Raw genomic sequence first — 15,739 nt, 5'->3', positions numbered from 1 at the left:
AGCAGAGTCTGAACAAATTTAACCAAAATAAATATGTATGAAATACAGATCTTCCCCATTCTACATAGTATATCCCGAAATATGCTCCCGTAGGCTGTCTTTGATTATTTTACTATTACTTTGTAGGGGTTCTAACATCCTCATACCAAGCACAAATCTTCTTTATCAGAGCGCTATCCCGACTCGAGCTATTAATTTTCCAGCTGTATCAAAGTTAGCCGCTGCCAGATCTCGAATATCATACAGAAAGCTAATGATGTGATTCACAAGACATACAAGGAAAACGTCCCATTATCGCTGCAGGATGCAAACAGCGAGGAACAGGCCGGATGAACAGCAACGTCGTTGTAACGTGCACTATGAGCTTTAACTCGGGAGACCAAATTCCCCGTAGCTCGGTCCCAAATGAAGAGATAGCCATCTATATGTATCAAGTTAGTCAGAAGTGTATAAGACAGAAATGCACGGATAGTTTACCTTCACCCCCAGTAAGAACTAGAGATTCATTATATCCCCCAAAGCAACACCCAATTACATAATTACTAGGAGTTCCGCCACGCGACAGAGCGCGAATGGAACCAGTCGCTGAGTCGACCAAGAGCATGCTCCCGCTTGCCAGCCGCACCAGAATGCTCTTTGAATCCTTACTAACCGAGAGGTAACTAGCACGGCTCGAAAGCCGTATTCTGCGCTCTATATTCTGATCATCGGCAGTGTAGATATAAAGCGTGACTACATCATCGATCGCGGCAACGCGTTTGCCATCGGGGAAGAATTGGAAATACTGCATACGATGTCTCGTTTCCCAGAAGGTCGGGGTTTCGACGTCAACGGCGCCCTCTATGAAACCATGGATGTCATCTAGAGAACCGGCGAGGAAAGACTGTTGCTCCTGCATCCCACAGTGTGATAACGGCTCTCCACTGGGGTGTCTGAAACATCTTAGCTGAACTGCACGCTGTGTAAATAGAGTATTAGTAAAGTTACCAAAGGACCGTTTGTCTCGAAGTTCCACAATCACGAGCTCACCTCAACATCCCAGAGACGCAAATAACCATCACGACAACATGTCAGTAACGTTGAACTGTTCGGTCCACAAGCAGCGTTGGGAACTCCCCCGTCATGCCCTGGGAGTGAGACCTTGGGCCGGCCTGTGGATACGTTCCAGACAAGAACATGGCTTGAATCCTGACAAACTGCCAAGTACCTACCGTCATGAGAAAATTCAAGAGACCAAATCTCAGAATCAACAACATCGACGGTGGATATCCTGGAAATGCATATCTCTTTTAACGGAATAGTATTACTGGCTTCCCTTTGTCCCGCGACCCTGTTACATGGCGGTGTCATAGGGTTGTCCCAAATATATTCATCGGAAAGCTGTACGGACGCGGTTACAAGCGTTGGATGCCTTTCTGGGACTAGATCGAGGACTCTTGGATCATCTAGTAATAATTTCTGAATGTCAGAGTACCCTCGAAGTCTTGCCCATATCAGTGGCGTTCGTTGATAGAAATCTGGTCTGTTGATATCGAGATCGGTTGCCGAGAGCAATTTGCCCATCAAGGAGTATGGCCCTTTCCACACGCATAAGATAACAGATCTCTCCCCTCATAGTCACATGGGTATTTCGTGACTCGGGAGTCTAGCCACAACGTTCCCAGTAGGTGGTAATGCCCACCAAATGCGGCCCAAGATACAGCGGTTCTACCCAAATGATCACGTACGTCTGGCTCAACTCTCGGATCGTTTAATAGGCTTTTGATGTAATCCCCCTGCCCGGCGATTGAGGCCCAGATCAACGGTGTACGTCCATGGCAGTCTTCCTTGTTCACGTCCACAATCTGATCCCGATGCAGGAGCTCGAAAACTGCCTTGTTACCTCTCGTAGCTGCCCAAGACAGCGGAGTCCTGCCCTCTTCATCCCCCCGGTGGGATACAGAACCACGGAGACTTAGTAGCAGTGCGACAATAGCTGTGTGACTGTGCATGGAAGCCAGCAAGAGTGGAGTCTCTCCTTTCCTGTTGGGACTATCTCGATGCACTTCTTGCCCTTCACTGAGAAACGTGACAATATCGATGTGGCCATGAGTGGCAGCGAGATGTATCGCTGCATCGCCTGACAAACTGACGCCATTAACATCGGCACCCACTTGAAGCAGTTCTGTCAACACGGTGGTATTCTCGCCACCCGATATGATACTCCTGTAGGGTTTAAATAGGTCCCTGGGCTTCCTGCTCGCACCTCGCAACGCCATGTCTAGAAACCTCAAATTCTCTTCAATGGGCCTCATATCAAGGAGAAGTTTGACAACTCTGGACTCACCAGCCCCAGCAGCATCGATCAGCAGTGTACCGTTGCTAATAGAAGTTGTCAAGTAAAGAGAATCCCAAGACGGCACTTGATGTTGCAGTTCTGAGGAACTCAAAAGGTCGAGCACAGTCATGGTTAGGAAGTTCTTTGGGAGTTCCATCCTGTGACAGAACCACCAGACTGAGAATTTCGAGGAAGTTCCATCGCTTGAAAGTCCCTCAGTTGATGTCGAAGTCATATGTTTTGAGACCTGACCTTTTAAGCTTATGCTGCGCCGCGTGAGTTCCAGGGCACATTCCCAAAGCTGATAGCAGGCATATTCCAGGAGTGGATAAGGTTTGACCTTGGATCGCTGGGTTGACGTATCGTAGTGCCTCATATACGCCCATGAGCTTTTCAAGATGAACCAAGTAGCATCCATACGGTCCAGGCGAAATTTTGTGGGGAAAACCCTTGGACTCGTCAGATACTCCAGTACGGTGCTGTGCGCAAAGGAAGGAAAGGTTCGGTACGGGTTATCGTCACCAGGAATAATGACGAGGCTAGAAAGAAGTTTCTGCATTTCCGTAGGCTCATCAAATCGATTACGAGTGCTGAAAGTAATCGAGAAGTCATCAGACTCCGGTGAACAATCAGGGTCCTCAATCTCGAAAGCTGCCAACTCTGACACAGCTGCCAAGTTCAATCTCGTTGTCGAGAAGGCAATCCACCTAAAGACAGCATATGCCTCTTCAAACTTGTCTTGATCGTCTATCCTGTTCAACATCCTCTCGTATGTTGCTTCCAAGCCTTGGGGAAGTCGTGAGAGTGCTCGCCGAACATCCTTCTCTCTTACTTGCCCTGCCAATGCTCGAATCTGCAAGTCAGCCCATCGAAACACACCATCGGCCCGGTTTACGAGATGTTTTATAACTTCGTTTTGTAATTCAGGAGACCATTTTGAGTATGGCTTTGACTTGACCACATTCAACAGATGGTGGGAAATGTCAGCATTGACCTCGGCAATGTCGAACGGGATGATCTTCTTGTCTAATGTTAGATCTCGGATGGCCTCTTCGATAAGTTGTTCCTTTCGACTCGTTATGATGATATGACACTCGGTTTTGGCCATCAGTGAAATAGTGCCCAGTGTCTCAATGACATCCAGTTGGTCCCCACTGGGACTACATTCATCCAAAGCATCGACAATGATGAATGTCTGAGGTGTCAAGTCCAGTAAGTAACGAAGAATCGCTTCGAGGTCTTCGTCACTTGGTTCTTGTGATGGCTGATACTTATGATAGAGCTCCCGGAACCTCCTTGGTACTAGGAAGTTAGGTCCCACGGGCTCAATCAGAGGTCTAAGAATCTGCAGTATGAGGGAGATTCGGAACAACCTTGAGAGGTGTGTTTGGTCCTTATCCATGTGGTAAGAGAAATACAAAAATGCCACTGTTCCCTCTCCCTGCTTTTCGATATGGTTGATGATCGTGGAAGACAGAATAGTCTTTCCTGAGCCAGCTAAGATATCTTAGTAATAGAATATCAGTGCATTCTACGAAGGATGAGTGCGTACCATTTGCATGTAACCACATGAAAGAATTCGACTTGGCTTTCCAATCTTTAAAGCTATGTTCAAGAAACCAGTTTCCAGTTGTGCTGTCGGTGCGATAGCGTCTCGCCTCGTTATGGGTGCTTCGTGTATCGAGATACGGGAGCCAATTCAGATAGTCGTTCTTATCCTTTTCGGCGACAGTAGCTAATAGAGGACTTTACTTTAATAACAACACTCTGACAAAACACTCGAGCATGACAATTACCTACCATATACCGACGACACGGGAACCACCTGGACCAACTCTTGAATAATATCCTGGACTCGAGGTCCGCTCAAGTAAGATTCTGTCGCGATCATGATCTTCCCAACCTTGTCAAACTCGTCCAAGCTGACATCCCGTAAGCCTTTGTCGACGTTGAAACGAAAATATCGACCGCCAAGTCCAAAGGACTCATGGTTCTCGTAAAAGCGCCGCTCTGTGTCTTCGGTCTCAGTAGTGATGGCGATAATTGCTTTCTTGATCTCCGCCAAATTCTCTCCGAAGTCTTTTGGCTCGGGGATACCTGTCCCAATGCTCACAAAACACTAAATTTTGGATAGAGCATCGGGCCAGATACTTTTAGCCTCGCTCAATACCTCGTCGACTGGGTTGTTTCTACCAGTTGCACCGTCGACAAAATCTTGCCAGCCGATCTTGATGGGATCGAAGAATCCAGATGCGGCTGAGGTTGCCCGTGCAGCTTCCCAGATCTTACAATGGGACAAGGACAGACTATCAACCGAGGTACTCGTGGTGTATGAACGAATATTGACAGGGGTGTTGTTGGCTTTTGAATGGGCACACACAAAGCTACAAGTGGTCGGAACGCATAATAGTCAAATGCCCCGATCAAAGGTCGGCAAACTGTGGAGTATACTTACACTTTGCACTTTCCGTTAGTCTCATAGAATGAGGCCTGTTCGTCGCCCTCCAGTGATCCCGATGTCTTGATGAACTGCTCAGCGAGAATATCGGACTGGTATTTTCCCAAAGCCTTCCAGACGTCTTTGCTTCTACCAAAAACGTTGGATTTGACTCTCTTGAGGCTGAAAGCTGCTTCTGAGAGTTTGAGATATTTGTCAATGCATTCATCCATCCACACTCATGTGAAGCCTGCCGAGCATGATGGCAATCAGGCTGCAGAGTAAAGAAGATATTCGTTAGACATCGGATCACATAGTAAAAGGAGTGATGGCAGTACATACCCTCCCGTACTTGTGCCTCCGATAAGGTCAAAATAGTCGCATGGCTTTGGTGGATTTGCAAAATTCACCCTTTTCATCAAGTGTTTGAGAACAATCAAAGAGGAGAGTCCACGAATGCCACCGCCATCCACCAAGTGTTAATCAAACAGATCGTGATGGGGAGTGGAGAATTTGAACAACAAAAGTCACATACCAAGTGAAAGAAGTTTAACAGCCTTAGATTTCTCAGGGTCTTCCATCGCTGCGATCTTAGCTGGAATACACGTAGAGCGCCTGTAGGGTTTCTCTGAGATGGTTATTTTGGGTTGATAGACGCGGCGGCTGGTGGTTGCATCGCGCGTCTTAGCTCGAAATACTTTTAGTATAAACCAGCAAGGGATGAGCGCGAATGAGCTCGTGTCTGATGAAAATGGTTGAAGTGAAGAAGATAAATTGAACCTGTGTTAGCCGAAACCATTAATGCCAAGACTGAGCTGAGGCAATGCTGCCCAGTTGCTGCCTAATAATCAAGAGGCAAGCCACAATACACCATGCAAGGCATATGAGAGTAAGCAGGTCTGACTAAGCCTTCTGCTGTACCTAATATCCAATCTTTCCTTCTATGAAAAGAAGGTTAAATATCTCTACATTTATAGCTACCTTTTCTTTACCTATAGTTGGTTGCGGTATTATTGATATTCTCGCCATTCTGTATCCGGTCATCCCACCACTTGTGAATATCTGGTGCTCCCGATACCAACATCTTGATATCCCCATCAATCAGAAAACTGTCGAGGGCCGTCTCTTCAAAGTTATCCACGTTATCCATTCTCAACGCACGAAGTGAATAGCTTTTGCAGAACGCTACCAAGTTCGGTGCTAAAACCGAGTGAGGCTTCGTGATGAGATGGGGGAGTCTTTCCATAAACCCCGTTCCTCTTCGGCCCTCCATTTCTGAGATAGACTCAGCTGGAAACAGTTAGATTTGACCACAAACGGGGGAAGCAATACTTACCTAGTCCAAAACGAATAAGCTCACGCTCGGTTTCCAGGATACGATAATTCGAAAAGATCGAATTGGCAGTCTCCATCTTGCGTGCGATGATATGGAGGTAATACACCAGCAACTCAAAAGGATAAGAGTTCTCAATCCAAATATCCCAAAAGTTGCCACCGTGCGCCATCTCAACGGACGAGACCATGTCATTCCATATAGGCTTCTCAATGATCCACTGGAGAGACTCCAGCAACCAAAGCTGATCCCCAAAAGAATCAATCGACCGCCCGAGAGTCGCTGCTGCTTTGCTCATCAGAAATTTCTCTCGGTCTTGAAATGACATTCTCGATCGCCAGACGATGGGGTTTTGCAGATGCCCCTCAAAAATATCTCTGATTTTGCCCGGTGTAACAAATATCGCCTCGGAGTCGAGCCACATGGCCAAGTCGTAGTCAAAATGCTCAGCTGCGGACATCTTCTTGATAGATTGATAAGCATATTTATCATATTTCTTCAGCAGACCGCTCGTGTCTTCGGGTGTAAGGTCCGGTCGAAGCCTGGCTGGGAGAATGTCGTAGAGGTTCACGATGTTGAAGACCGGATCCTTTCCGGGAATGTTGTCCTTTGGTGTATTCCACCTACTGAACGTCTGGTTGCAGTCTTCGAGGGTCGAAAGAAGCTTGGTGAGGCCTTCGACTTCGGCAGAGTTGGATACGATGATGTGCCAGTCCACTTTGTCATGGTCGACGCATAGACATTTGACGGATTGAAAATAGCGAAAGACTTGAGGGAAATGTCCATCCTAGATATAGTGTTAGATTCGTAAGCGAAATGGTGGAAAATAAAGGTCTTACAAAGGTTGGTAGCAACACGGCAAGACGCTTGGATTCTATGGGCTGCACCTCACTCAATACAGGATGTTCTGGTTTGTAATTGACGAGCCGGTCGGTGTATCGGCTATTCTCAGCTGGCTGCGGTGGCCATGCTGGCGGGTCTGATGGAACCCATGAAGTCTCAATAGTGCTCGGTCGGAACGGGAGGTGAGGCGATGTATGGAGCGCGAAGAAGACGACAGTGGAAAACGTCAGGACTGAGATACCGATCAGAGCGTTTTTGAGCCTGCATTCGAAGTTAGCAATGTCCAATTGGTTTGTCACAATATGTAGCTAACTTGCCACAAGAGATAGTTAGGCTTGACAAAGAGCTGCTCATATGAATATGACATCTTTATGTCCAGCATTCTCGCTATGACAGCTGGAAGAAGGATGCCTAGAGATGGAGAAAAGGAGATTTGTTCTAAATCCTATCTGTAATCACATGACAGAGTCCAGACCCAGTTGGAATGCCGTATTCCGGACTTTCAAGACCTTGAATAGCATACCAGCTTGTAGCTAGCTCAGTGACTAGTGAAGCTTGTTCTATTTCGATCCTCAATCGGGCCTAGCGAGGAAAGTCGCGCGATGAAAGCATCGCCAGTCAGGCACATCGGCGAACCGGAACTAAGCCAAAATCGAACGACTGGAATGAAGACCATCTATTGCTACCGAACCAAACGCCATTACAAGGAATTCTATATGCTATACCACCCAATCACCCCCCCACATGTAAATCAGATCCGTTTCCCGCTAAACTCCTCCGCTGGCCAACCCTGCATTGTCCTTCTCTTCTCGACAACGTCGCCACCCATGATAAGCGTATGCTCCAGCAAGCAGCTGTCGCTCTTCATCTGCGCACCGCTCAAAAGCCGACTGCCTGTTCGAAGCACGCATCTGTCGCCAATCTCAACCCTGTTCAAGTCGAACTTGCCACGTGTGTTGATGTGCGCGACGACACTGGCGTCATCGACAACGACGCGATCGCCGAGAGTTATAAGATCGGGCTCCGTGAACATAAGGCTTGGGGTGCCGTTAACAAAGAGTGCGCAGTCTTTGCCAATCTTGGCACCCATGAGCTTGAAGTAAATGACCATCCAGTGTGTTCCAGTGAGGAGATTGAGAATACCATTGCCCTTGTAGCACTGTCGGCGAAGGCGCTCAATGCTGAGGAAGATCTGCCAACGCTGGCAGTACGGAGACTTGTCCCAATCGTAGTTACCAGCTTTGCGACGACCCATGAGTAGCCACTTAGATCCAATGATGATCGCCAGCGCAAGAACGGACTGGATGGTGGAGAGGACGGCGATGCCGGCCAGCATGGTCAGGAAGATGGCGACAAGGTCGAACCAGACGTTCATGCCACGGGGAAAAGAGCTCCGGAACATGATGCCCACGAACTGAATGGATGAGACGCTGGGGACATCCCAGTAGACAGCGGTGAAGACTGTGAAGAAGGCAGAGTAAAGGAAGATGGCGAAGGAGCCCAGGACATGATATGGTGCTAGCTTTAGGTAGAAAGCTCGACCGAACGGGGAAAGATGCTGTGCCCAGTCATCTTTGCCGTCACTGCCCTCTGCATCACTTCCAGATGTAGTGCTAGGTTGGGTATCAGGACGGTCCTTCTCATCCTTGAACTTCTTTCCGTTGGTCAGGGTATCCTCCGACTGCATGTTGCGGATGTGAGACCGAGAGACCTTGGTGTCACTACCAGTTGACAAGCAGACTGCATCTCCTGCTTTGGAGCCAACATAGGTACCGTCAGACACATAGTTGCCATTTCTCTTGGTCAGCGCCCCAGATCCCATGGTAGTACGATTACCAACTGTGACGCCGGGGAGGAGGCAAACTCGATCAGCGATCATGGCACGGTCTTGGATGGTGACCTTCTCGGAACCGATCCCATCAGAAGTAACGAGGTGAGAACGCGAGCCAAAGACTACGTCGTTACCAACGTCAATGAGGTGGTAGTCACCGATGCTTGGACCAGTACCAGGCCAGTACACGCGCTCACCAATCTTAGCACCCAGCATCCTCAGCGCAATAGATGTCGCCTCGTAGTGCTGTCCAAACAAGGAAGTCATCTGGTGAAGCTTCCCCTCAGGCAACAGCGTCTTGATCAGGTTCGCTCTCCAGATATCCACCGTGGATCGCGAGCTGGCCTTGAGCTTTCCAAAGATACAGTCTAGAATAGACTTGACCAAGATGACGAACCCGAACAGGAAGAATGGACCAAATAAGCATCCAAGAGCCAGCGCGAGATAATGGTAGGCGATTCGGTTGGGTTGAGTGAACCAGTCCACACTGCTCCTCAATGGAGCCTTGTGTTTCACGTTTTGGCCCTGTGTAGTGACCATTCCGACAAGGCCGGCCATCCAAGGGACTGCAGAGAGGAACAGGCCGATGAGCTTAAGGGGCGTGGTGAAGAGCAGGTTCAACACCCAATGAGGCTTGGGCTTCTGGCTTGGAAGCTGGTCTCTGTACTCCTCACTCGCGTCCTGCATCTCCCAGCTCGATGAATTGAAGCCGAGGCATGTATCAGACGGCATGGTAGTCCCAGGCGCAATGATAGAAGAGACTCCAACAGAGCAGTTGCTTCCGATGGTGATGCGACCAAGATACATCGACGTATTCCCCTCAGCAGCAAAAGGTCGACAGATGCATTTTGTAAGGTTACAGTCATCCCCAATCTCAATCAAATCCCACTCTCCAATCGTCGCACCCTCAAGCTTAACATTCCTGCCAATCTTGGCCCCCATAAGGCGACAGTAAATCCTCTCCGTCGTCTCATTCGCATCAAAGAAGCCCTTGCCACAGATCGCAATAATCTTTTGCACAAGCCACCATCGGGTATGATACATTCCCCACATTGGGTAAAGTCCTTCGCGATAGCGACCGATGATGAGCCATTTACAGATGATGCCGACGATGGGTGATACAAAACCCATGATGATGCGCGCGATGAGCATGGAGACACAGAGGTTGAGAAACCGGCCGGGGAGGGAATGGTTGGTGGGGAGTTTTTGGGAGTGCGCGAGGGTTACGAAGAAGATTGTCCATTGGACTGCGCGGCGGAGGGGGTAGAAGACCACGAGGGGGAAGAGCTGCAGGATCATAAGGAAGGGGTTGGTGGAACTGTAAGTCTCGGTACATCCGACGATAGCACCAGGTTGATCAGACTCATTGGTCTTGCTATCGAGCATCTTGTCGATATGGGCAGCAATGGTGGTAACGGTGCCGCCGTTGAAGATTGCTGTGATGGGAAGGCTGATACTGAACTCGCTACGGAGCATGGAGAGAAGACGACCAGCGCGAAGGGAGTCGCCGCCTAGACTGAAGAAGTCTGCGTCGCGGGGAATATCAGGGGGTGGGATGGATAGGACTTCGGCGAAGGCTTTGGCGACGAGTCCCTCTGTGCTGGCGGTCAGTTCGTTTATAGAAGCCATTTGAAGTTGTTCGAGCTCTGCTCGTAGTACTTCCACGTCGATGTCTCCAGATGAATCCTTCTGGAATGGGTGAGCCATGATGTGAATCTCGGTAGGGATCATGTAGTTGTCGATGGTAGATGCCAGTCGATGTCGAATGATGCTGGAAATTTCAGGGCCAACGGTGACCTCTGTCTTTTTAGGCGCAAGGACGGCTTCTGGAGAACCACCGTGAGTGCTGGGGAGACAAAAAACGTCGAGGTCTGGTACAATGGCCTGAATATGAATCGCAAGCTTTGTGTAGTCAACAGAGCAAGGCAAGCATCGGATAGGCTCTGACAAGGGTGTATCAGCTGGAGGGCAAGCAGCATCCCAATGCCTGGCCATATAAGGTGTATCATCAGAAACACAAGGAAATCCCAGCCGTTGACCAAGCTTGATACGTAGGACCTTGTTGTTGTTCTTCGGAAGGTCATCCATGTAAGTGATCAAAACAGGCCACTTCGCTTGCTGTAGAGAAGACTTCATTGCGCCATGAAGAGTCCTCAGATCAACACGAGGAGCACCAAGAGGTGTGATGAGCACAATAGCGACGACTTCTTGCAGAACATCATGCAATGCCGAAAACGCCAAAGCCTGTGAAACCCTTCCATAGATGGGTGACTCACTCGCTCTCGAAGCCGTCATAATGGCATTCTCAACTTCAAATGGAGAAATCAACTCTCCGCCGCGGTTGATGACCTCTTTGCTCCGACCGGTGATGTAAAGATATCCATCATTGTCCATGTATCCAAGATCACCGGTATCGAACCAACCGGCTTCGTTGAAAGGTGACTTGTCGTATGTACCATCGGGTCTGAGATACCCAGGGAATACAGGTTCGCCGCGAATACAGATTCGACCGACGCTGCCATTTATGACGGCTCGTTCGGACCAGTCGAGGATAGTGAGTTCGGGGCCGGTGCTGATACCTGATGTACCTTCACGATCGAGACGGTAGTTTAGTGGAGGTGTAGATATGGGCATGCATCTAAGTCTGTTCGCATTTATCACGGTTGGCTAGAGGGGAAATGACTTACTCTGTCATTCCATAGCTTGGTAAGACGACACAGTTGAACGTATCCCTCAATTGATACGCCAGAGATGGTAACAATCCACCAGCAGCATTACAAGCTAGCCGTATCCGACTTCTTTGCAAAGCCTCAGGTCGTGCAGCTGCTTCTGCGATGATGATGGAGTGCATCGATGGTGAAGCGTAGTACCATGTTGGTTGAATGGTCTCAGCCACGTCCCAGAACAGATTGGCATCGAAGGAGGGACAGCAAACCGTAGAACCGCCAGAGAATATCGGTGCAAAGATGTTGCGAACTAAACCTCCTCTTTCTCCTGTCAGATGGAGCGTTGGGCAGGATGGTGAAGTGACTTACACGTGGTAGAGGGGCATCATGTTCAGACAGATGTCACTAGCTGTAAGACCCCATGATTCAATGACGAAAGCAACGCCAGCGATGATAGAGTGCACTGTCAGTGGGACTACCTTCTTGGTACCCGACGTTCCGCTCGTGAAGAGAATCAGGCCAATGTCATCAGCCTTGTTAGCGACTCGCTCAGCACTACCAGTGGGGATAGCTTCTCCATCGACTGTCCTTAGCGAAATGCCCTCATCTCGAGTCCAGTCCATGATGAAGATCCGGATCTTGTTATCTGGGACCCAACTAGCATCTAGTTGGAGCTTTGTGTACTCATCCTTCGTTGTGAGGATAAAGTCTGCTCGTGCTTGGAGAATGTCTGCTCGGAATTGTTCTGCTCCAGCGGCGGGGTTGATTGGTGATGCGGTGTAGTAAGTCGTGACAGCGACGCATGTTGCTGCTAGTAACGGTCCATTTGGTAATGCGATCGAAACAACAGGTCTCTTGGTTGATGTATCAACAGGAAGTTGGAAGTTGTCAACGAATTGTCGTAGTTCGCGATGGGTGATGACATCCTCATCTGTGGGGGCTCGTAGGGCTGGCTTGTCATCGCAGCCAATGAACTGCGCAAAGGATGTATATGAGCTCTTAACTAGCGCTGAAGTCTTCTCAATGAAGGAACAGAGCTCGTCAGTGCTGTTTGTCTTGGCATCTTCTGGGAGTTGTGTGTAGAGTCGTGTATAAGTCTTGATGAGTTGGAATACTGGCCATTGACCAGGTAATTCCTCGAGAAGACAACATAAAGTATACAGGGAGGAGATGGAATGTTGTTGGGTTGTAGGAATTGCAGCCAAGAGATCAGCTCTGTCTGGATTGAGTGCTACAATGGACTTGAATTGTTGACTCTGCTTGACCGCCATTGACGGGAGGTCGCACAGCTCCCGCAACAAGCAAGGAACACTCATATCTCGATGAACAAAGCGGTAATAAAGATGATCCTTTGACTCAGAGTAATGAAAATCTGATAATCCTCTTTATCACAGCGCTCTTCCATCTCTATATAACAACTCCAACTCTCATCACAGCCCTTCCACTTTTTACCCAATTTCGTCTCGCCGATAGATCAACAGGCAGAATATGAAGTTTAATCTGCAATGACACGGCCGAAGATTATCCAAACCTGAAATCAAATCACAAAGGTCCTACCGCCGGTCCACTCCATCCCACTTAGACTTATTGGCGCCCCGATTTACGACAAGGGATTCTCCTGTAGATCCGATTCGATCTTCACGGCATTTCCTCTTGGGCTCCATACTCGAAGCCTGAGTGGGTGGACTGCCCGGCATTGCCACGGGTTAATCAGCAGGACAGTGCCGGCGCTTGGTGTAGACTAAAGGGCGGAGTGACATGTTGTTTTTCCCTTGGTGGCCGTGCAGAAGCGGTTCGTGCGCTGATGTCACAAAGACTTACGACGACGAATGGTTTTCTTGACTCGTGAAAAGTCCATAAGTTGAGGCTATGGCTCTTTGCGTTATATCCACCGATTGAGTTTACGTCAATGTAACAGGTTGAACCGTAAATGTCCCTGTTCATCTATTTCCCGATTGGTTGGGGTGATGTAACATGGTCTTTGAGCCGCATGGTGCAGGGATCTACGACCCCGGTCTCGGAGGGAAACACGTAAGCTCAGCTCACGAGCCCTGATGATATCAGTCTGATAAGTGAGCGAGTTTCAAAAGGTCCGGGGATTGCTCAGGGATTTGTAGATCGGTAGTTGGACACGAGGTAGGCTTGGGGATTTATGAGTCAGGCAGGGTTGGAAATTACAGCGGCCGAATGGCGCAGCGGTTGGATGTAAGGCACCTCACGATGCAGGTGATATAGCTGAGCATGTTATCATTACTGCTTTGAGTTTAGAAAAAGAATATTCCCTTCTCTGCACAGGACTCACTGCCCAGCTGAGACGGGCATCTCACGGCGTGTCATGGCATTTGCTCCAGCTTGGACATTCCATGAATTAAGCGAACCATCAAGCTTATCCCCATAACTAACCAGCATCGCCAAGATAAGACTATAGTAAGGATAATGTCAGTATCACGGGGTAATAAATCCTCCGATAAAGTGTTTCTAGATTATTAACTACCTTCCAGAGTGGGACTTCGACACGTCAGCTGTCATTGGGCCACCCGTAAATCTATATCGAGACGGCCCCGTCTATTGAACCTTGTGCCTACGCGGGTTTCCCGCCTCTTTTTGCTCCCCGAAACCTTACTGGACTTCATCTCACTATCGCAAGATTGGGCTAACGAATCGTAACTGGAAGGTCGTGAGAGCAACTGCCGAAAGACGTATTAGTGGCTGGCGGATTCATCATGCACAGGTTGCCTTATAAGGCGGCATGGGTTGTGAGACTTGAAGGAGAAGGCTCGCATCTACAAAAGATACCATGATCAAGGTTTCATACTGGTATCAGTAGTCAGTTATTATGCCTGGGCATCGATTCCTTGCCGATGCTGCATCTGGCTCGTCTCTGAAGAAGAAAAGGTAATAGTAATATGTCACCAAGCCTATGCACAAGCCTATAGCCTCGTTGAAGAATACATCGAATGTCATGTGCCAGCGAGAAATAATGACTCGTCAACTTCCAGCCATCACCTTTGTTGCACTGAATATCCCAGTACTCAGCATAGCCAATCACTATTACCCTCGGGTGTCACATTGTGTATACCCTGCATATCACCATGCCTACTCTTGCCGTAGAACCTACAGACCATGCTGCCGTTTGTCCCGCTTCTCCTTATCAAGGTTGAAACCTTGTCCGCCATTCTTATCTCCTCCGTACCCTGCGTTGCAGACTTGCAGTCTGTCAGGCTAATGTAGATGGAAATCATCCAACTAATGACCTCCCTGTCCACGCAGCGTATTCTTCATTGAGCTTCAGAATTATTGGAGATTTCCGTTATGACGGGCAGCAATCTCATGCCATTGAATTCAGCCGTTGATTCAACGCCGCTCGTAACCAGTATAAACCTTAAGCCCCAGCTGAGGTGTTTTATAAAGATCCGGATACAATGAAAGGCGGTATTTATGCTCTCGTGAATTGTTGTGTAAGATGGATTATCTGTAGATAGAATCAAGACCTGAAAGCTCATGCTCCCCGGTATGCTTTAGGCCAATGGCGTCCTGGTGTTTATAATGGAGGGGGCAAAAAGGCTACCACGCCAAACCAGTGGGGATTTGTTGAGGGTGCAATCTAAGTGGACAAAGAAGACTAAGTTGTAAGTTGACGCGTGATAACAGCCCCCAAGATTCAGCTAAGAGGAAATGAATGCGATGTGGCAGGAATTGATTCATAACTAATCACGTATTAAACTATAAACCCCTTTATATAAAAGTTTTTCTCGAATTATAAGCTCCATATATCAAATTTATCTGCTATAAACTTACTTTAAAACTTACGTCTGAGTTCGCTTCCCGTAATCGTGTGAGGCGCGTGATGTGAGCATCAGCAGTGGGGTGATCTATCAACTCAAAATCCCGTAATCTCTGGAGTCCAAACCGCCAAGTTGCATTGTGCTTGATCAATAAATGTCTTTCCTGCTAGTGAATAACATCAGTGCTTACAAAGAAATATGCGAAGCTTACATGTTGTCATAACCCTTTGCCTCTCCAAAGATTCCAACGATACGGAATGAAGTAGGGCTTACCCACATCGCCATGGCCGGCTTTTCTTTGGGGTCAGCGTGGACTTGCTTGCAGCACCGCTTGAGGAATGAGTCTGGGTGGTCCATTCTGAATTGACCTGTTCCACGCGCTGTTAGGTATTCCACGTAATTGACAGATAACTCACAACCTCACTTTGACTCTCCTATTCGCAGGGTCTTTGAACGTTCAGTGGTTTTTGCCGGATGATATTCTCTAAGGTAATGCTCACTATGACTTATCGTCTATGGAAGCTCCC

The 15,739-nt window shown here is 48.4% G+C and overlaps 1 protein-coding gene across 1 annotated transcript; it reads right to left on the bottom strand.

Moving 5' to 3' along the window:
* Positions 1 to 115: 115 nt before the first annotated feature.
* FSUBG_12545 (coenzyme a synthetase) lies at positions 116 to 12,698 on the bottom strand (the record flags this gene model as incomplete). The annotated part of the gene is made up of 17 exons (XM_036677344.1): positions 116 to 188; positions 277 to 421; positions 478 to 495; positions 544 to 958; positions 1,728 to 3,814; positions 3,870 to 4,052; positions 4,118 to 4,436; positions 4,488 to 4,701; positions 4,773 to 4,944; positions 5,290 to 5,349; positions 5,676 to 5,695; positions 5,747 to 6,044; positions 6,091 to 6,874; positions 6,927 to 7,191; positions 7,704 to 11,399; positions 11,449 to 11,748; positions 11,797 to 12,698. The coding sequence occupies 17 exons, from the start codon at positions 12,696 to 12,698 to the stop codon at positions 116 to 118; spliced, it is 9,951 nt and encodes a 3,316-aa protein (XP_036531979.1).
* Between the last annotated feature and the right edge of the window lie 3,041 nt (positions 12,699 to 15,739).

The sequence above is a fragment of the Fusarium subglutinans genome, assembly GCF_013396075.1.
Source record: "Fusarium subglutinans strain NRRL 66333 chromosome Unknown NRRL66333_c0000274, whole genome shotgun sequence".
Lineage (NCBI taxonomy): Eukaryota > Fungi > Ascomycota > Sordariomycetes > Hypocreales > Nectriaceae > Fusarium > Fusarium subglutinans.
This window is presented reverse-complemented; position numbering and strand designations above follow the sequence as displayed.